This window comes from Stenella coeruleoalba (genome assembly GCF_951394435.1).
Source record: "Stenella coeruleoalba genome assembly, chromosome: 17".
Lineage (NCBI taxonomy): Eukaryota > Metazoa > Chordata > Mammalia > Artiodactyla > Delphinidae > Stenella > Stenella coeruleoalba.
Window position 1 is genome coordinate 34,284,778 of NC_137163.1, and position 22,049 is coordinate 34,306,826.

The 22,049-nt window shown below is 42.9% G+C and overlaps 1 protein-coding gene across 6 annotated transcripts in view; it reads right to left on the reverse strand.

The window, feature by feature from the left end:
- GRHL2 (grainyhead like transcription factor 2) overlaps nt 1-22,049 on the reverse strand; it is a 154,931-nt gene that overhangs the window by 49,491 nt on the left and 83,391 nt on the right. For all 6 annotated transcript variants that reach the window (XM_079901192.1, XM_079901191.1, XM_079901188.1 and 3 more), the window contains exon 8: nt 12,153-12,247. In XM_079901192.1, coding sequence (XP_079757318.1) covers nt 12,153-12,247 — 95 coding nt within the window. The remainder of the gene's footprint in view (nt 1-12,152; nt 12,248-22,049) is intronic.

Sequence of the window (22,049 nt, forward strand, 5' to 3'; positions counted from 1 at the left end):
CGAGAGGATGAACGTAAGGCTACGGAAGGAGGCTCTGTGGGAGCTAAGAGCCCCGGAAGCAGGGATTAAATGGGATCGACTCACAGGAGAAGTTTTGTAAGAGGAAAGAGCGTTCTGTGAAGCTGGAGGGCGAAATGAGAGAAAGCACAGCAAGAAAAAAAAAGGTACAGGAGACTCAAAATTATGTCCCTGGTGCAAATCCTGACACTATGGCCTTGGACTAATGGCACCGTTCTGGGCCTCATTTGCCTCATCTTTTAAATAGGCATAACAATCCCTAGCTTGCTCCTGTGACACTTTAAAACGAGATCACGTTTTTTGTTTTGTTTTTTGTTTTTTTTTTGCGGTACGCAGGCCTCTCACTGTCGTGGCCTCTCCCGTTGCGGAGCACAGGCTCCGGACGCACAGGCTCAGCGGCCATGGCTCACGGGCCCAGCCGCTCCACGGCAATGTGGGATCTTCCCGGACCGGGGCACGAACCCATGTCCCCTGCATCGGCAGGCGGACTCTCAACCACTGCGCCACCAGGGAAGCCCCTGAGATCACGTTTTTAAACTGTAAAGTGCTACGAAAATCTATGGCAGCTTCCTGTGCCCACCATGATCTCCATCTTCTCAGATGCCCGGTCACCCAGCCAGCCCTACTCTCTGACTCCAAGCGCCTCCTCAGCCCCACGGCACAGTCCACAAAGCCCCATACATATTACCTCCCCAACTGTGCCACGAGGCTCGCCTCCTCAGCGTCCCCCTGGCCCCCAGTTCAAGCTCTCCTTCCTACCAGACTACTCTAAGAGCTTCCTGTCCGGACTCTCTCTCAAGGCATTTTGTGATGTTCTCCCCAGATGATTCCAAAGTAGATTAGTTATATTCACAGAACTCGAATAGAGAGATAGCTTATGAAGGTGAACTGATTTTTAAAACATAAAATCTATCTGTGTGGGACACTTTCAAGGGGGAGAGTCACACGCTTTGGTGGGGAGAGAACAAGGCGAACTCTCTCGGGCAGAACCTTCATTGCTCTGCCAATGGCCAGTCTCTGCCACTCAGCTCTGTCACCTGAACAGGTCTTGTGAAACAGCACCTCAGGACAAGGAAAAATTTGGACATTGTGTAACAATGGGTTGGCCTGTTTCATAAATAATGAGCTCTCAGCGGGAGGAAGAATTTACGCAGAGACTGAAAGAGACACTCACTCAAATTTCTGATCATTTGTTATTATTTTAAACCTTTTTCTGTTCATGTTTAATACTTAAAACTTGTTTTGAGCTCGTAATATCTGAATCTAGCACAAGGTTCAAAAGGGCAAACATGGAAACCACACCCCCTCCCCCGCCAGCATTGTTCCCCAACCAACAGCTTCTTGAGTATCCTTCACACTTTCTTGTGCATCCTTCTAGAAACAAGCTATGCAAATTCATATCCTTTTCTTTTCTATACAAATGGTAGCACAGTAAACACACAGTTCTGCAGCCTGCTTTTTCCACTTGACAAGATATTTTGAAGACAGCTTTTTCTTTTTCTTTTTTAAAAGAACCATGATTATGGAATAACCATGTCTTTACCATGAGGCTGTTTCTAGTCTTTTCATCTTGTAAACGATGCTGCAATGCATGCTTTCAACATGAGCACATATAAATCACTGGCTGTAAGTAAAGGCCATGTCACCGACTATTTTGAATCTGACTTAGGACTTCACTATTCTACCGAGATTGCTTTCTTCCGGGTCAGCCTTCTCAGTAGCATCCTTATAAGCAGGGGTATGCAACCAGGAGGCCCTGTTACAACATGTTAAGACTCTGCCCCCTTGGCGTTTCCAATGCAGTAGGTCTGAGGTCGGAGGTCCTAGCATCTGCGTTTCTAACAATTTCCCAAGTTGCTGCTGCTGCTGCTGTTTGTGGAGGCTCAGGCTGTGAGAAACCACTGCCTACAACACCCATTTCACTTGCCACTTCCTCCTCTCCCCATCCTTCTGTCCTCTCCTTCCCAACCACCCTTTCCTTCTCTGGTTCCTCTTCCCCTACCTCCCCTAAATGGGTGGGTCTAAAGTTCCCACCTTGACCCTCTTTCGCCCACCCTCCAATTCTCTCCGCGGCATCTCACCCCTTCTCCTGGCGTCTCTCCTCCCCTCCTTACAGTCCACTCGAAATTCCCTCCCGAGCTCCCCCACTCCCAGCTCTTCTTCTGCGGCCAGTCTCTGCACCTTTGAGCGCCCCGTCCTTCCACCTGGCTCCCCTTTCCAACCCACACTCGTCTAAATTCCACCCGACCCTTAAGACACAACTCCCTCCCGTGCCACACCCTCCCTCGAGCCTTCCCTGATCCCACAGAATGGCGCCCTCTCCAGGTGCTGAAGTCTTTAGTAGAGAAAAGTGTGTGTGTGTGTGTGTGTGTGTGTGTGTGTGTGTGTGTGTATGTGTGTGTGTGTGAGAGAGAGAGAGAGAGAGAGAGAGAAAAGAGAAAGCAAATCTGGCAAAAGACTGACAATGAGTCAATCTAGGTGAAGGGTATGTGGTAAGAACTGTATTATTCTTTCAACTTTTCATTTGCAATTTTTTACACAAGAAATTGGGAAAATATTTTTAAACAGAAAACTTAATAGAAATGTTTTATAAAAATAAAAACAAATTAAAAAATGAACTTATTTACAAAACCGAAATAGACTCACAGACATGAAAAACAAACTTATGGTTACCAAAGGGGATGGCAGAGCGGGGGGCAGGATGGGGGGCAGGGGAGGGATGAATTAGGAGTTTGGGATTAACATATACACGCTACTATATATAAAATAGATAACCTACAAGGACCTACTGTATAACACAGGGAGTTATATATCTTCTAATAACCTATAATGGAAAAGAATCTGAAAAAAAATATATATATATATAACTGAATCACTTTGCTGTACACCTGCAACTAACACAACATGGTAAATCAACTATACTTCAATTTAAAAAATGGTTTAAAAAAATAAAGTTACCAAAAAGCTCCGGGCTACTAATCTAGTAGGTGGGTGCTTATTTGTGCTCAAGAAAATAAATCTTTTTATGTTGTGATTAAAAAAATAAAATAAAATAAAAAACAGGGCTATCTCCCTCTCCAGAACTTTCCTGGCCCTTTAATTCTGTTTTCATTACAGTCTTTGTCACTTTCTTCCTCATATTACAGTCATTTACAGATATGTCTGAGTTCTCGGCCCAGCCAAAATGTCCTCTGAGAGCGGCAGACACTCTGCTTGGCTGGTGTGTCTGTAAATTCCCACTGCCTGGCCCAGCACGTGATGTACAGCAGGCAAGCTGCTTGGAGGGGATGACTGCGCCTTTGCCACAGATAATACAGAAGATACTATGACTACCTCTTCCCAAGATGAAAAGGCACTATGGAAAGAGCACATGCTTCAGACAGACATTCCCAGGGTGGGAATCCCAGCTCTGCTGTGCATTCGCTGTGTAAGCTCTCTGGACTTCAACCTCTCCATTATTTAAATGAAAAATGATATCCACTTAAAGTATGAATATTGCATAAGGTATATAAAGCACCTGGCAGAGTGCCTGGTATATGGTAATCACTGAATAAATACTAGCCATGGTACACACACGCACACACACACACACACGCACACGTCAGTCTATGAAATCCAAGTATGCGATCTCAGTCTCTGTATACACACAACAGTTGATACATGTGAGTTACAGAGCCCTCAGCAGAATTCAGGCCAGAAACCATGGATACTCCACATTCTAACAAAAGATCAAGCCGTAGGTAGCTTGGATGAGATGGTTTCCAAAGATTATTCCTTCTATATATGAATTAACTCCAGCTTTATAGCTTTTCCTGCCATCCATTACCTTATAAAACTGGAACAAAGGCGTGGCTTTAAGTTCAATACCAAAGACTCCAGCAAATGTTTACCTTTCCCTTTTAAAGCTTCCTTCACCCACACCACGCCCCAGCAAACACATAAAAATGCCATTTGCCCTGCTTTGCGGTGTGTATCTCAACCTTTCAAGACCCCTCCCAGGAGCCTTCCCCACCCCTTCTTTACTCTGGAGAGCATGGAAGATGCCCTATAATATCCTCTATTCTGCCATATGATGACCTGCTGAAACCTGGGCTCTATTTAGTCAAAACATTAGGATATAACTTCTTCTTTATCAGTAATATCCATCAACTCCACTGCATCCTGGACTGTCCTGTAAGCAGAAAGTGGACTCCCTGGACTGCTGATGGGAGGTGGAGGTCAGGGAAACAAACTAGGTCATGAACCCACAGGGCACTCAGGAGTATGGCTTCCTTTGGCCGGTCCTTTGGGTACTCTTTTCATCTTGAAAATCAATATTTACGCATCTCCCCTTCTCCCTGGTGACCAACACTGGAGTTTGGCAGAAAGAGAATACAGTCCATTTAGAAGCATCCCCTTGGAAGCCGTGATTCGTCAAGACTAACGAAACTGTAACTTTCTAAAGCACTTTGCTTGACACACAGTGGAGCCCCATAAAAACTGATTAAATCTTTAGACCGAAAAGAAATGTTGAGGGAGAGAGAAAAGGAAGGAGGGTGAGATAAATTTGGGACAATTTTAATGGTTCTGCTGTGATTTGGTACTAAATGTCAAAACAGTCTTTCAATGAGCATTAACATATTTTCCACAAAGAGAGACTAAATAATTTACAGAAGAAGGTTAGAACACTTACATTTTCTCTAGTTTACTGCCTTTACATAGGCTGTGATCAAAGCACTGCCATTTGCACCATCCTGTCTTTGAAGCTACTAACATTGAGATCTGAGGACTGAGGGGCTGTTTCCTACCCCTTAGCAAATGATAGAGTAAAGAGCTAGGTTTCGCTTGCTGACCACTTGTTGTACCTTGAAAAGACAGCACTGGGAAGAGAACGGGCTGAACCACACAGGAAGAAAAGGAAGAAACCTGGACTTAACATGACAGAAGTAAGTCACCCGATGTGAGAGCTTTATTTATGTCTCACAATATGAAGCAATTCATGACATGGGCCCCATCAAATGCCCTTATGTCCAGGGCAGCTGCAGGGCAGTGCTGGGGCATTCAAGCAACTTCATTTTCTTCCTTAAGGATAGAATTGCAAATCTGGAAGAGAACTTTTTACTCCCAACTTTCACTTTTGCTTTCCTGCTCAGCCAGCTGATTCCTCTTAGCACATCCATGTTTCCATCCCTCAGACTGGGTCTCAGTTCTCAAATGACATCTCCTTGGTATTAGTGCAAAATCAGACACAGAGGCAAAAATAGGCAAAAATATTAAGGGAAATAGGGCCTAGAGGGAATATCAACATGCATCCTCTCATCTGGCATTTTCTCTCAATTTAAAAAATTACATGGAAACTGAATCACTGCGCTGTACACCAGAAACTAACAAAACACTGTAAATCAACTATACTTCAATAAAAAAAATTACATGAAAATCTCTTTTGTAAATGCAATTCATTTATAGCATCCAAAGGGATCCAAAGTGAGAGGAATCTAAATATAAAATAAATATTGCTTATGTGTAAATGTTTACTTCCAATTTACCAGCTTGGTAAATATGGGTTTTCATTTACCGTATTTCTTAAGTTGCAAACGTAAAGCAGGGAGCCACTGTGTACCTTCTGCAACCTCCATTTTCTCGAATAATAACTGTCATCCTTGCTTCGAATTTTTTCATGCTGTGCTTCCTACATGGTATGGCAAAAAAGAGTAAGGAACAGTCTTCACTGTTCATAACCGGAAAAAACCAAAGCATAAAAGTGTACAGAAATAATGTAAATGAGTGGGAAAATGAAATTCAGGATACCAGGAAAAGGAGCTAGAGAGAAGTGGGGAAAATGGAGAATAAATGTGTAAGGTATGGAGGAGAAAACGCTGCTATGCCTCAGAGCTGCACTATTAGAAAGCATGCACTGATCTTCAATTAACACAGAGCGAGGTCATAATTAGGCCAATGAGATCACTAATGTTAGGCTAATACACACACATACACACACACTCAGCTGAAGAGGGCAAGGGATCCAACGGTCCTCACTCCCCTATGCACTCTGGTCAGTAATATGTATGACATCAACCGGGAATGTACCAGGGCAACCAAAGACATGGATAGGAAGAGACCTTTGTGCTGGAAGTGTTGGGTCAGTGGGCCCACCTTTGTTGGTGGGGATGGGGGAGACGGGTGGCAAAATCAGGGTGACTTGATAGAATTGCTTTGCTCAAGGAAATGAGATTCATTTGATTTCTTGCTTTCTAGGTTGTACCCTATACATCTCTTTGAGAAGGAAAGTCATAGCATTCTTTGGTCTAAAAAAAATTACAGATATCCCTCTGTTGGGATGGTTTAAGAACATGGACTCTGGACTCAGAGGGACATGGTTCAAAGTCCACCTTTTCCACTTGCCCAATCTTGCAGAGCCTGCTATGAAGAAAGTTGATATTTAGTGGAATCAGAATCTGAGATGCACAGGAAAATGATCCATGGTGTCTCTCAGCCTCTCTACTTCCCACCTCACCCCAACCAGTTTTCAGCCCTGCCCACCCCCAGTTTCACCACAAAAATCTGTTAACAGGGATGAAAATATGCCTTATCTGTGTCCTCGACTCTCTCTAAAACTGCAACAACTTCCGGTCTGAAAGTTCCTCCCAAATACCAAAATGCAGGAAGAACGTTTCCCACCTAATCTTGCAAGGCAGAGGGCCTGACAGCTACTCTCTCGAAGCCCCTCCTGCAACTCAAGAGAGAGAGTTGGGGGGGTGGGGCGGGAGGGTAGGCATCCCTCCAGAGCGCAGTCACTGCGCTTCTGCAAGCAGAGGTGCTGGGCTAGACCGCAGCAAAGAGTAACACAGGGCAGACAGAGCTCCATATAACTGAATTATAATACATTTTCTTTTTAAATCATAGAGACAGGGGAATGGGTTAGGAGTGGATTTACTTGTTTGCATGATTATTTCGCAGTGCTGGTAGTGAGGGAAAAGGAACATTTCACTGACTCAAGATCATTCCGAAAGGCTTAGCAGCAGAGGGTTCATGGAAATAGGCCTCCTTCATCTCAGGTAGTCTATAAACCACGAGAAGGGTGAGGCATAGAAATAGGGGGAAATTGGTACGGTGTTCCAGTGAAAAGACACAAAAAAGAAACTCGTTCCTCAGAGCACTAAGTAGTATCTTAATGCTCAAGTAATTCTCTGTGGTCACATGAGAGAGGCCTTTGTAGCACGTCGAGGTTGGTTTACTCTTGAAATCACTGCGAACAGAGAAAAAGGCTCTGGACACAAATAAGGGGCCTGGTTTCAAGAATCTCCTTAGAAATCGGGGAGAAAGGGGAGCCTATAATTAGGGTTTGTGTGCTCCCGCTTTGGGGGTGATGTCATCAGCGGCGCTCGGTGCCAGGAATCTGAGCTCACCACCCTTCAATAATTCAATAGGGGCTTGCCTGGGAACTTCTCATCTCGGGGATTAGTGACCAACAGATCTACTTTGTGGGTACCTGCGTTTGGCTGAGGGGAGAAAGAGAAATCGAAATGACCTTGTAAGTGGGAGTCATGTGAAAGAATGCAGCCCTCTGGTGCTCCCACTAGAATCTTACAGATGGGACCTTAATACTTTGTCAGCCCCTCCCTGTTCCGCTTCCCGCCATTTTCCAGCTGAGAAACTGAAGCTCAGAAGGGGGAAGACGCAAAGCTGGCTATTCCCGCGCCGGGACGATACCTGGTGGCCTGAGCCCCATTTCAGCGCTTTGTTTTCTCTGTCACCCTGTGCCCCAACCTCATCAACTTCCAAGCTTCCACCAGCATGGACGCTCAGAGCCTCACCCACCTGGATGCCACCTGAGTCATTCCCAGGGGCCCAGGGACCCCGGTTCAAGTTACAGGAGCTTCCAGACTGCACAGACCCTGAGGGGAAACGAATGTCCTGCCGGAGACTCTTTCTGCTGCGGGCGTCATTGTGCAGAGACGCTGCAGCACAACCAGCAAAACCGGTTCTGGGAGGAAGAAGTCTGCAGTAGTTCTGCCAGAACCGTGCTGCCCTTGAGACTGGCGATCTGCAGTTAATCCCGTAACCTCATTTTCTTTTTTAACACCTTTATTGGAGTATAATTGCTTTACAATGGTGTCTTAGTTTCTGCTGTATAACAAAGTGAATCAGCTATACATATACATATATCCCCATATCTCCTCCCTCTTGCGTCTCCCTCCCTCCTACCCTCCCTATCCCACCCCTCTAGGTGGTCACAAAGCACCAAACTGATCTCCCTGTGCTATGCGGCAGCTTCCCACTAGCTATTTATTTTACATTTGGTAGTGTATATATGTCCATGCCACTCTCTCACTTCGTCCCAGCTTAGCCTTCCCCCTCCCCATATCCTCAAGTCCATTCTCTACATCTGCGTCTTTATTCCTGTCCTGCCCCTAGGTTCTATTAACACCTTCCCTGGCCAAACTTTCCCTGTAATTAAATTAAACTAAATGATTAGAGTTTCACGTTCTTTCCTTTCTTCTGTTCCTGCTAAACGAGAGCTAAGAATAGAATATAGGTCAGCAGCAAAAGAAAAGAGTAGTGTCCTGGAAAAATCCATAAATTTTGTCATCAGGCCTTGATGATGCATATGTGGGAAGACTAACAAATACGGGACTGTTTTATTTTTTTAATAAATGCACCAAAACCAACTGTCCAAATAGAAGCTATCTTAGGAAGACACACAGATCTCTCAAATGATACTGCCATGGCTCAAAGTATATTCGTAGTGTCTCTCGGGATATTACCCACTTCAAAGCTGGTCTTGTGCCAAAAGTTATACATTATTTTTACCCCTGAAGTCATATTATCCAACTTGTTGGTACACACTCACATTTGGACCCAAGTGGTTTCTGATTTTTTAGAAAATATCCTCAAAGATCAAGATTTACTACCTTTCTTTCAAACAAAGAAGGGCGCAGCAGCTCTCTGTAATGGCACCAACACAAGTCAGCCTCTGTGTGGCCCGTTGCCAAAGGAAGCCGGGGAGGTTGGTGGGGTTCCTGACTGGCCCATTCCTCTCAGCCACACGGCGTCAACCTCCCTTGTGTCACTGCTTTCCCCAACACCGAGAGCCAGTAAAGATGTACACGGCATATTCAGTTGTCTGAGGGGGTGCGACTGGGGCGTGAAACTTCAAGTGTCCACGAGGACCAGGCAAGGAAAGTTCCACGATGGAGAAGGCTACAGAAAGCGTTAAAGAGAACAGCTGGTACCTCACAAGAGCTACTCGTGGGCTTGCAAACACTCGGGCTCATGTTGCCAGAATCTCTAATTACCCAAAAGAATCTGGAAACTTAGGTTTTTGTTTTGTTTGTTTCTTGAATCTCCTGATTATTAAATGTGGGCAAAATATTTTAAAACTTGGAATATAAGTACATAAATGCAGGATACACACGTACATATACGTTCTGTGGAATATATGAAGGCTGCGGGTCACAAATGTGTGTCCTCTGGCCACATGAACTAAAACAACATGTGACACTGAATGAATGTCGCAATCCTAAAGCCTGCAACAGATTTCTGTGTGGATGTTACCAAGAGGAACTCGAAGTCAAATGCAACTGCTCCCGAAAATAAGTTCACAGTAAGAAAATCACAAACAATCCCACCGTGAGAGGATTTTATGCCTTGCTTTGTTGAAAACCTTTTTCCCAATCATGTAATTTTGGGTTTTTTTGCAGCCTGCTTATTATAAAATCAATGATATGTTTTTTGTTTTTTTTTTTGCGGTACGCGGGCCTCTCACTGTTGTGGCCTCTCCCGTTGCAGAGCACAGGCTCCGGACGCGCAGGCTCAGCGGCCATGGCTCACGGGCCCAGCCGCTCCGTGGCATGTGGGATCTTCCCAGACCAGGGCACGAACCCGTGTCCCTTGCATCGGCAGGCGGACTCTCAACCACTGCGCCACCAGGGAAGCCCCAAATCAATGACATTTTAAAGAAAAACCTTACACCCTGCAGGTTGAAAAAAAAAAATCTTCTCAGCCTACCTAATGAAATGGATTTAACTTTTATGGTTTTTCTTTAAAAGCTCTTCCAGTAGTTTGGCAGAAGTATTTGGAGCTATTTTTATTACTCATCGATTAACCCAAACTGCTCACAATTACAACTACCAAATAATAGTTACTGAAAATATGTATTAAAGAAACAAGTTTTGCTACAGCAAGCAAGCACTGCCATTTGTCAAAGCAGATGTGACCTTAAATGTGTCAGCCTGGAACAATACACGTGCACAAACATACATATTTCAACAAGAAAAGTGAGCCTTACCTATGGGAAACGCAGGAAAAGTCAACTCAACCCCCAATTAACTACCTCACTGGTTGACCATAGAGCCGCCATCATTCAAGATGCCCCTTCAGGTTCAGGCATTTTCTTTAAAAGGTCCTTATTGACTGGTAACAGTTAACACATTCACCTTCTAGCACGTGTTATCAGATTGCATGATAAGGAAATTTAGGGCTGCAGTTACAGCTTGCTTTACCTTGACAAGGCACTTCCAAGTATAGGATCCCATTGTCTTCCCAACGGATGGCTCTGCTTGGGCCTGCCTCTCACTCCTCACGCACACTGCTGTCCAGCTAATGATTCCCTTACCTCCCTCGGAGACTGGAGTTTCACACATCATGCTCCCAGCACATGCTTGGTACAGCAGGGACAATCGGAAAAGTTTGTTTTGTTTTGTTTTGGTTTGGTTTGCTTTACATGAGCGAACTGAGGCCCAGAGAGGTCAGCTGACTTGCCAGGATTCCAACCCTGGGCCCTGATACCATGGCACACACTGCCTTTTCCTTACCCAGCCCAGTAATCTAGCCTCTGGGAGAAGAGAAGGGGGCACGAGGAGAAAGCCTGGGGCTTGGGTGAGGAACTTTAAACGGAGGTGGAGTGGGGCCTCGAGGAGAAGCTTTTCCTGCACTTCTGTGCCCATCACATCACAAGGCCCCCTGCCTTCCCTCAGATGCACTGACCCACTGGAACATTCTCCCAGCTACTATGGAGCTCTGTTTCTGCTTGCCCATTTAGGTCACCTTTCTTGGGCCTAAAGCCAATTTCATTTACTTTGTTTTATACCTGAGTGAAATGAGACACTGAGCAATTCATCTTCTTCTCTAAGTCATGCCCACAAACTCCCATCCAGTTTCCTTTCTCACCTGGCCTTCCCCTGCTCACAGACAATGAAGCATTGAAAGCAGTTGTTTACATTGACCTTTTCATTAATTCCAAGACAAAGTCTTCTAACGCCCTCCTAGAGGGTACATAACCGAAGCAGAAAACAAGCTTAGGGTTCACCTGGAACCTTCCCTTTGGTGCAAAATAAGGATCGAGAATCAGAAGGTACAGAACACAGGAAGAAGAGTGGGCACAGCAGCAAAGTTCAGTTTTCATAAACTCAGAGACTCATGGTTGGAAAGCAAATCTGAGTATCACCAAGTCTCACTTTTTTACCCGAATCCATGCAACGGTGGACATCTGGCCTCAGGATGCACCTGGCCAGAGATTCTACTGTTGCCCTTCTTAACCATGCTGGCACCAGACAGAAATAAGAAAAGCTTAAGCTTGAGGTTAACAGGAAAGAAATGGCTCAAGGTCACGGTGGTGGCTCTTCCTCAGGGAGTCAAGTTCAGAGCCCTGCAGCCCTGCTTCCTGCACCCTCCCTTGACCAGATGAAGCCTCACAGGGGCCGGGGGTCGGGAGGCTTGCCCAGCTGCTTACCTGTGCAGACAGTCGCTCTGAGCACCTTCCTGCCTCTGAAGAAGGCAGCAGTTGGAGAGGTGTTTGGGGAAACTGCAGTGCAGGTAGAAAAGATTTTTCTGGCCCAGTCCTGTCAGCCCCAAGTGCTAAAATGGAGCTTGGGGGCCTGGAAGATCTGGGAGGGACAAGGGGCCTGGCCCGTTCAGCGGGAGGCCACAGGGGAATAGGTACACCCCCTTTCTCCTGCTCCACAAAAGGCAATTTAGCTGCGCGTAATTGAATGTGTGTGACTCAAGAGAAAGATCACAGGTTCATTTCCCTTTTTTCTGGCTCAAGTTAACAGATCTTTCCCTACTCAGAGGCTCTTGTAAAAGAATCCTCTGCAGAGAAAGGACACGGTATTTAACAGGTGCGACCAATGAATCAGTGCTACCTTCACACTCACCTTAGCTTCTTCATTCACGTCCCAGGTGAAGGAGACAGCGTTATACGCAATCTCTTCAATGTTGCCAATCGTATTAAAGCTCTCCTTGTAATCAGCTGTGACATGAAAAAAGAAAAAGGTAGTAAAAGAATCAGCGTTACTGGGCGACATGTATTGAATTATCATTTTTCCAGTGGGGAAATGGCAACTTGGCCTATTCTTCTGTCTGTCTCCATGGCTACAGTTCAGGATTTGTGCTTGCTGATAATCTTTTACTAATATTTACTCTATAAGAATGTAAGCGTGTTCCTCTATTACAAGAGTAAACCTAGGTGAAGCAATGTTCCTAACTGATTTGTTCATTAGTTTCCTTTTTAACTCGCTTTATAAATTTCTTCCTCCTGACCAGGTTCCAGAGGAACCACCTACCTAGTCCCTCTCCTACTCACTTTTCTGCCACTGAATTTGGCCGGCAGTGCCAGAGTATTCCATAGGGATCGTTTCATAGGACAGAATATTCTCTTTATCAGCCGGGCAGGGTCTCCGGGGCTTCCGTGAAGAAATCCAAGAGTGCAGAAAAACTTATTTTTTACTTCTTTTTGGATTCAGGTACAGAGAATTGAGTCAATTGTACTCAGCTCATTACCACCACCTGTCCCCTCAAGGCCCTCTCTTATTTCTTTATTTATGTAAAATTTATGTATTCCTTTTTATTCTCTCTATCCCCCACCCCCAAACACAACAGCTATCAACATGTTTGCTCTGTATCCTTATGAAATAAGTTGGGTTGATTTGCCTGTGTACATAGTTTTCATTTTCACAAATTGTGCCGTACTGTGACTAGGGTTGCCAGATTTAGCAAATATTTGGGTCATACTCTAAAGTATTTGTTGTTTAATAGAAATTCAAATTTAACTGGGCACCCTGTATTTTATCTGGCAGCCCTCGCTATGGGCCTTTTCAGACGTTAGTGGTGACCACCAACTACAATTTACTTATCCCCTCTCCCCAGAGATGGACCCTTCAGTGGTCTCCAGCTCTCTGGTACCACAGACAACACTGTGATATTCCTCTGTCTCCACTGTCACTGCCTTAGTTGGTCTTCAGGTCTAGACACGACGTTCCTAGTAGCTTAATCCTCACTACTTCCTGAGGTTTTTAGCTTATGCTTACCATCTAGATTTTTCCCCTACTCTTGGCCTCCTTGGATATGACATCCTACCTCCACTCCATCCCTTGTGTACTAAGTAAACACTGGCCATGTCCTGCTTGGCTGGCATGACGGTAAGGCCCATCTGCTTTTCTTTGAGGTCTGGTTCACTCATAACTTGATCACCTAATCACATATGTTCTTTCTTTCTAAACTTTCATAATTATTTTTCTAAAATGAAAACTCTAATCATGTGCTTTTATTAATTTTTTAAGGCTAAAACTTACACCATGACCCATCATATGCTTTACAATTAGACCCTGCACACTTCTGTGTCATCACACTCCAGCCCCACAATGGGGGCCAGAGGAAGGTTCAATACTAATGATATTGGAGGTCTTTTTGTTTATAAAATCTTTTTGAATATGTTTCTGAGTTAGGATGAGTTATTATGATGGACTTCCAGTATAAAGTGTTCATTGTCTACAAAATTTGACATGTTTCTGGCCAAATGGGCATTTCCTCAACCTGTGTTCTAGGTGGCCCTATCACTCCAGGGCTGGTGGCTTCTTGAGGCTTCAGCAAGTTCTCTATGTTAATGCTGTAAGATTTTGAAGTCTGCTTTCCTAAAACTCACATATCTGATCATTTTTAGATCATTTCCTCCTCATTTATCACAAAATCTAAATTCATGTGATCCTTTACCAAGATTTTAATTACCTTCTCTTACTAATACAACTCATTTTGTTCGTGTGAATTAGGCTGGGAGAAGCAGGACTCCTATTTGATTTTTCTATCCATAACACAAATAATAATAAAACAAAGTCCATAGTAATAATATCAATAAGTTTAGGGGAATTCCCTGGCGGTCCAGTGGTTGGGACTCAGCACTTTCACTGCTGGGGCCCCGGTGGATCCCTGGTTGAGGAACCAAGATCGTGTAAGCCGCGTGGCATGGCCAATAATAATAATAAATAAAATAATAATAATAAGTTCATAATAATCCATAATAAAACAAAGTCAGTTTGATTTTGTGTTTTTAAAATAACTCCTTATTACTGGGACCTGGATTGCTGGTTAAATTCAGAAAAACCTACTGAGATGTGCTCTCCAGAATGGCCCTCAGACTCACTTCCTATAATGGGTCATGTCAATCTATACTCTGACCAGAATTCTATTTCCCCTCTTTCTCACCAAATTTCTACTTTTGTGGCCAATCCAGTGGGTACAAAGTGGTATGTTGCATTTCTTCTATCACCTATGAGTTCAAGCATCTCTTCACATCCAGGATAGCCAACGAGGTGTCTCCTTATACAAACTGCCTATTCATGCCCTTTGTCTATAATTTTATTGGTTTCCTCAGGGAAACTTTAAAGCAAAACTATCGATCTTTACGTTTTAAATAAAGCGCACACACTTTAACATAGAAGCTTGTGTGTTCACCACAGGAAAGTCGTTTACCATGAACAAATAAGAAAAATATTTAAAAGCAGGCACAATCTACTCACCCACTACAAACACATCTGTGTAGACTTCATTTTTCCTATCTCAGTCTCTGTCTCCCTTTCTCGAAAATAGGTAAATATTTTTACACAACACTGTAACAATTATTTTTTAATTTGCTTCTTTTCCCTTTAATACATCTTCAGCATCTTTCCATGTCACTAAATAAAATTATGGAAAATAGTTTTAATGTCCAAATACTATTATCTTGGGTTGAAATAAAATGCTATAACTTTATTTTGCTCCTATTGGACCCTTAAATGATGTATACTACTTTGCTACCTTAAATAGCGCTTCATCTAATTATCTTTATGGCAAAATAGTCATATATACTTCCTTATTTCATTAACATATATTCTCAGAAGTGAAATTAATAGGTCAAAGGCAAATATATTTTTGAGGCTTCTAATTCACTTTGTCAGATTGCTCCTAGAAAGGTTAAAACAGTTTATATTCACAGTAACAGTGCGTGACTTCCTGTTTCCTCAAACTGTCTCTTTCCAAGTTGGTATGCAAAGCATGCTAACATTATTTTATTTGCAATTCCTTGATTGCTAAAGAATAGAACAGTCTTCTATTTGCTTTCTGGCTCTTTGTGTTTCTTTATATTCTTTCTCTTTGTTTTTAAAATTTATTCATTTATTGTAACAGTTTATTGTTCTGTCTTTTGCTCATTTTTCTCTTAGGGAATTCAAATTTTCTTATCGATTTAAAGTAAATACTTAAAGCTAAGCGATAAAACAGAAAGCAAAGGAAAACGATTTTATATCCTACAAGTTTAAAGAAAGGCTTTATGACTATATTTCAGATGATTTTAAATGCAAAACTGTGCTTTCAGCAGGCCAGCCAGTTTCTTAAAATTTTGAAAAGAAAACAGATCACTGAACTTAAAGGAACTGAGTTCCCTGATTCTTCATAGCTATTTGTTTTAAAAGATAGTCTTACAATTTTGTTTTGCAATTTTTAATAAGCATTTTTAAAATCATAAATCAATCATAAATTTAGAAAGCAAATGCCATATCTAGCAGTAAAGAGAAATCAGAACGGTTTGGTCAAACGCCTAACCTAGATCTTTTTAAGTTTTTATTTTTCCACACCTTCTCTACCTGAAAAATTCCTCCCCTAAAAAAATATGTTAGCTTAGAAAAGTAAAGAATTTTAAAAACAAATGCAATACAAACACAAATAAATGCTTTCTGGGTCTTGCACAGGGTCCCTGTCAGTTTCTATCATGTTCACTTAATCAACTAAGGTATTGAACAAATATTTACTGTGTGTTCCCTATATACTGGGCAGCATCCTCACGCTTAGGAAACAGCAGAAAATAAGACTAGGTCCCTGATCTAACAGCACTTACAGTTCAGAAGTAGACAGAATACAAATAATTAGACAAATAAATAAATGAAAAACATATTACGTTTAATATGCTTTTTATGCCAAAAACAAAAAAAACAAGACTGGTCAGGCTACTTTTTATTGGGTGGCTACGTTACCTTGCTTATTTCCTTCATACTACATATCAATGTTTTATTTATTTGTTTATTTATTTAACACTGCCATTTCCCATTAGCTATACATGCTATGTAAAGGCAAGGAACTTAAATACTGCTACTTTCTCAGTGTTTAACATTATCCAGATAAGATGCATTCCATAAATTTGTTGAGTAAATGAATGAATAATAGATCCATGAGCAGTCTAAACAAAAATATAACTAAGAGACTAATGTCACACACTCCTCTCTAACCTTATAAAAGACATATCTGTTCTTCTCTACCCCTTTGTTTTTAGTCTCTAAGCCACTCACCTATAGATGGTGAAACAGCTCTGCTATCATGTGGTGACTGTCAAAGTTTTGTACACGACTTACACACATTGATATTGCTTTGTCCACATGCATTTTAGTCCAATAAACAAAATGCTAATAGACGTGTCTCCTGTTTCTGAAAACTGTCTTAATGTCCTTTGATAACTGTTGTTTGCTTAAGGGTTCATGACCCTTGGTGTAGGAATAAAACCTCCACAACCTGTTGTTAACTCTTCCTGAATTTATTTCCTCAAGAAAGTTTCTCAAACCCAAATTTTGTAAATGCTGATAGCTACAACCAGTAAAAGGTATTGTAGGACTTCCCCAGTGGTGCAGTGGTAAGAATCCACCTGCCAATGCAGGGGACACGGGTTTGAGCCCTGGTCCAGGAAGATCCCACATGCTGCGCAGCAACTAAGCCCGTGCACCGCAACTAGTGAGCCTGTGCTCTAGAGCCCACGAGCCACAACTACTGAGCTCGAGCACAACAACTACTGAAGCCCACTCACCCTAGAGCCCGTGCGCTGCAACTACTGAGCCCACACGCCGCAACTACTGAAGCCCGTGTGCTTTAGGGTCTGCGTGCCGCAACTACTGAGCCCGCATGCTGCAACTACTGAAGCCCATATGCCTAGAGCCAGTGCTCCGCAACGAGAAGCCACCGCAATGAGAAGCCTATGCACTTCAACGAAGAGTAGCCCCCGCTCACCACAACTAAAGAAAGCCTGTGCGCAGCAACGAAGACCCAACGCAGCCAAAAAAAAAAAGGTATTGTAATGAGCTGGTGTAACGAGCTTAGTTTCCTAGAGCTGCCATAACAAATACCACAAACCTGGAAGTTTAAAACCACAGAAATTTATTCTCTCATTGTTCTGGAGCCAGATGTTCCAAATCAAGGTGTTGGCAGTATTGGTTCCTTTTGGAGGTTCCATGCCTCTCCTAGCTTCTGCTGGTGGCTGGCAATGCTTGACATCCCTGGACTTGCAGACATATCACTCTAATCTCTGCCTCTGCCTGCACGTGATGTACTCTTGTGTGTCTCTGTGTTTCTTCCCCCTTTTTCTTCTCTTCTAAGGACTTGTCATTGGATTTAGGGCCCACCCTAAGCCAGGATGATCTCATCTTGAGATGCTTAACTCATTACATCTGCAAAGGCCTTTCTCCCAAATAAGGTCATGTTTACAGGTGCTGCGACTTAGAATATGAACATACAATTTTTGAGAGTTACCATCAACCCCTGCATCTGAGATTCCCTCCTATGATTGGAAGTCATGTGATTTGAGTGTATGGCTTATTCTTGTATGAGAGCCACCGTAGCTAAAAAGTAATCACCCTACTTTAAAAGAATTTTAAAGCATTTAATCGTGAACATACAGGCATGCCTCCAACATATAGTGGGTTTCATTCCAGACCACCCCAATAATGCCAATATTGAAATAAAGTGAGTCACACAAATGTTTTGGTTTCCTAGTGCATATAAAAGTTATGTTTAGTCTGTACTGTAGGCTATTAAGTATGCAATAGCATTATGTCTAGAAAACAATGTACAAACCTTAATTTAAAAATACGTTATTGCTATAAATGCTAACCATCATCTGGGCCTTCAGTGAGTCATAATCTTTTTGCAGGTGGAGGGTCCTGCCTGGATGTTGACGGCTGCTGACTGATCAGGGTGGCGGTTACTGAAGGCTGGGGTGGCTGTGGGAATTTCTTAAAACACGACAACAATGAAGTTTGCCGAATTGATTGACTCTTCTTTTCAAGAATGATTTCTCTGTAGCATGCAATGCTGTTTGATAGCATTTTACCCACAACAGGACTTCTTCCAAAACTGGAGTCAAACCTCTCACACCCTGCCGCTGCTTTATCAACTAAGTTTTTTCCTTTGCTCAACCATAAGAAGCAACTCCGCATACATGAAAGTTTTATCATCAGGTTGCAGCAATTCAGTCACATCTTCAGACTGAGTCGCTAACTCTAGTTCTGTTGTTATTTCCACCACCACATCTGCAGTTACTTCCTCCACTGAATCTTGAACCCCTCAAAGTCGTCTATGAAGGTTGGAATCAACTTCTTCCAAACCCCTGTTAATGTTGATATTTTGACCTCTTTCCATGAACCACAAACGTTCTTAATGGTATCTAGATGGTGAATCCTCTCCAGAAGGTTTTCAATTTACCTTGCCCAGATCCATCAAAAGAATCACCATCTATGGCAGCTATAGCCTTACAAAATGTATTTCTTAGATAATAAAACTTGAAAGTTGAAATTACTCTTCGGTCCATGGGCTGCAGAATGGACGTGTGTTAGCAGGCATGAAAACAACAGTAATCTCATAGTACCTCTCCATCAGAGCTCTTGGGTGACCAGGTGCATTGTCAATGGGCAATAGTAATATTTTGAAAGGAATCTTTTTTTCTGAGCAGTAGGTCTCAACAGTGGGCTTAAAATATTCAGTAAACACATGTGCTGTCATCCAGGCTTTGTTGCTCCACTTATAGAGCACAGTCAGAGTAGATTTAGCATATTTCTTAAGAAACCTAGGATTTTCACAATGGTAGACGAGCATTGGCTTCAACTTCAAGGCACCAGCTGCATTAGCCCCTAACAAGAGAGTCGGCCTGTCCTATGAAGCTTTGAAGCCAGGCATTGACTTCTCCTCTCTAGCTATGCAAGTCCTAGATGGCATCTTCTTCCGATATAAGGCTGTTTCGTCTACACTGAAAATCTGTTGTTAAGTGTAGTCCCCTTTATTAATGATCTCAGCTAGATCTTTTGAGTAACTTGCTGCAGCTTCTACATCAGCACTTGCTGCTTCACCTTGCACTTTTATGTTACGGAGACGGCATCTTTCCTTAAACCTCATACACCAAGCTCGGCTAGCTTCCAACTCTTATTCTCTAGCTTTCACACCTCTCTCAGCCTTCACAGAATGCAGGAGAGTTAGGACCTTGCTCTGGATTAGGCTTTGGTTTATGGGAATCTTGTGGCTGGTTTGATCTTCTATCCAGACCAGTACAACTTTCTCCATGTCAGCAATAAGACTGTTTTGCCTTCTTATCATTCGTGTGTTCCCTGGAGTAGCACTTTTAGTTTCCTTCAAGAACTTTTCCTTTGCATTCGCAACTTGCCTTACTGTTTGGAGCAAGAGGCCTAGCTGCTGGCCTGTCTTGGCTTTTGACATGCTTTCCTCACTGAGCTTAATCACGCCTAGCTGTTGATTTAAAGGGAGAGATGTGAGACTTGTCCTTTCACTTGAACACTTAGAGGTCACTGTAGGGTTATTAATTGGCCTAATTTCAATATTGTGTCTCAGGGAACAGCGAGGCCCAAGGAGACAGAGAGAGATGGGGGAATGGCCTGTCGGTGCAGCAGTCAGAACACATACATTTATCAATTAAGTTTGTCATCTTGTATGGGTGCGGTTTGTGGTGTCCCAAAACAATTACAATAATAACATCAAAGATCACTAATCACAGATTACCATAACAAATTCAGTAACAATAAAAAAGTTTGAAACATTGAGAAAATTACCAAAATGAGACACAGAGACATGCAGTGAGAAAATGCTGTTGGGAAAATGGTGCCAATAGACTTGCTCCATGTAGGGTTGCCCCAAACACCGAATTTTTTAAAAAGCAGTATCTGTTAAACACCATAAAGTGAAGCCCAATAAAACGCTTCATATTACATTTCGAATGGACCCTCATTTCTTTAAAAAAATGACGAGGCAACACAAAAACTACAGGTTTTGTACACTGGTTTGTAAATATCTGTAGAATACTAGCATCTACTTGGTGAGCACGGGGATATAAACAGAAATATGGCTTAGATGTTTCCAAAAAGTGACATGATGACACAAAACTACAATTGGCTAAAACAAGTTTCGAAAAAATGCATGTCAACGGAATCTGAGTTACGAAGGTAGTTCCTAGTAATCTTCGTCATTCACACAAAGGAATAACCCTAAAGTACACAACCAGCTCAAACCATCAAAAACAACGCATCCCTGGGAAGAAGAAATGAGAGTTCGTCTAATGAAATAAGAGTGAAGTTGATCTCACTGTTAATGTCATGTTGCCGGTGATAGAGTCAAACTTTCCAGGGTCTGTTCTCAGGCTGTGTCCTTGGCATGTCAGAGTGAGGCATATGGGAATGCACAGCCGTAGAGATTCTCTAGGGCCTGTTAGGATGACCTCCAAAGACGGAGACTGATAGTGTCTGGATTCTCGTAGTTTATAGGCTTGTGTGGATGTTCTGTAACAGGGATAATCAAATGCTGGGGTGCATCAGAATCACTGGAGGGCTTTGGTAAAATGCAGATGCCCGAGCCCACTCCCAGAGATTTGGATTCAGCAGGTCTGGGATGTGGCAAAGAATCTGCCTTTCTAATCAGCGCCCAGGCAGGGCTGTTGCTGCTGCTCTGGAGACCATCCTGGGTAGCATGGATCTACGGCAAATTGAAATGACTGAATCCTTGGTGTGCATTTGATTTATCCCACATATAGTCTTAGAAAGCGGTAGATATGCCTTGATGTCCTACATCAACTACCCATGACGTCCATGAGACAGATTGTTCTGCTTCCTCAAAGGTCTCCCCTCTTGGGCGGACATCAACACCACATACCGGAGGACCAGGCAGTTACCTACGTGGTGAGACGTGGGTACCACCTGCTCCAAAACATTTGCTATTCTCTTGCCTGGAATCCCATCCTAGAACTCACTTTCCTTTAGGAACAGACACTGTCATCTCCTGACATGAAGACGCAAATGCTCCTGGGACAGTAGTAACTGCCACAGACTGAGAGCTTACTGAGTGCCAAGCCTTCCACCGACGTATCTCATCTAATCCTCACCACCGCTCTGGGAGGTAGGTATCAGCATCCTCCTACAGGGAAGTTAAGCTGCTCGTGAAAAATAACGTGGCTGGTAACAGACCAACCTGTGATTTGAATCTAGGTCTGTTTAATGCCAAAGGCCATACTTTTAACCACTGCCTATATTTATCTTGCAAATTAAACACTAAATGGCCACCAGATAGTAATATCTTACAGAGAAAAATCATAGCATAGCCTACGTGGCAACTAACTGGTAGAGAAGTGCTGGGGAATGTAAGTTTGATGATGTGGAGAGACTGGACATTTTTGGACCACTGCAAATGCCTTGACAAAGGAGGGCAAAGTCAGGGGTGTGTCCTGCAGACCCCAGGAAGATGGAGCTCACAAACTAGTCCTTCTGAGAAAGCAAGGGATGTCGGGGCAAAGATGATAAACTTGACAGTGTTTCAGCAAAGGGTTGCTAGGCACACGTGGATGTGCAATACTTTCTGCATGTTTTTGGCAAGTTATATTCTATGCTGAAATTACGGGATTCAATTCTATTTTAATTGTGATGGAAAGCAGGACGGTGAATCCTTTGTTATCTTTTAAAATTTTTTTGCATGGAATCAGTGGTCTGTTA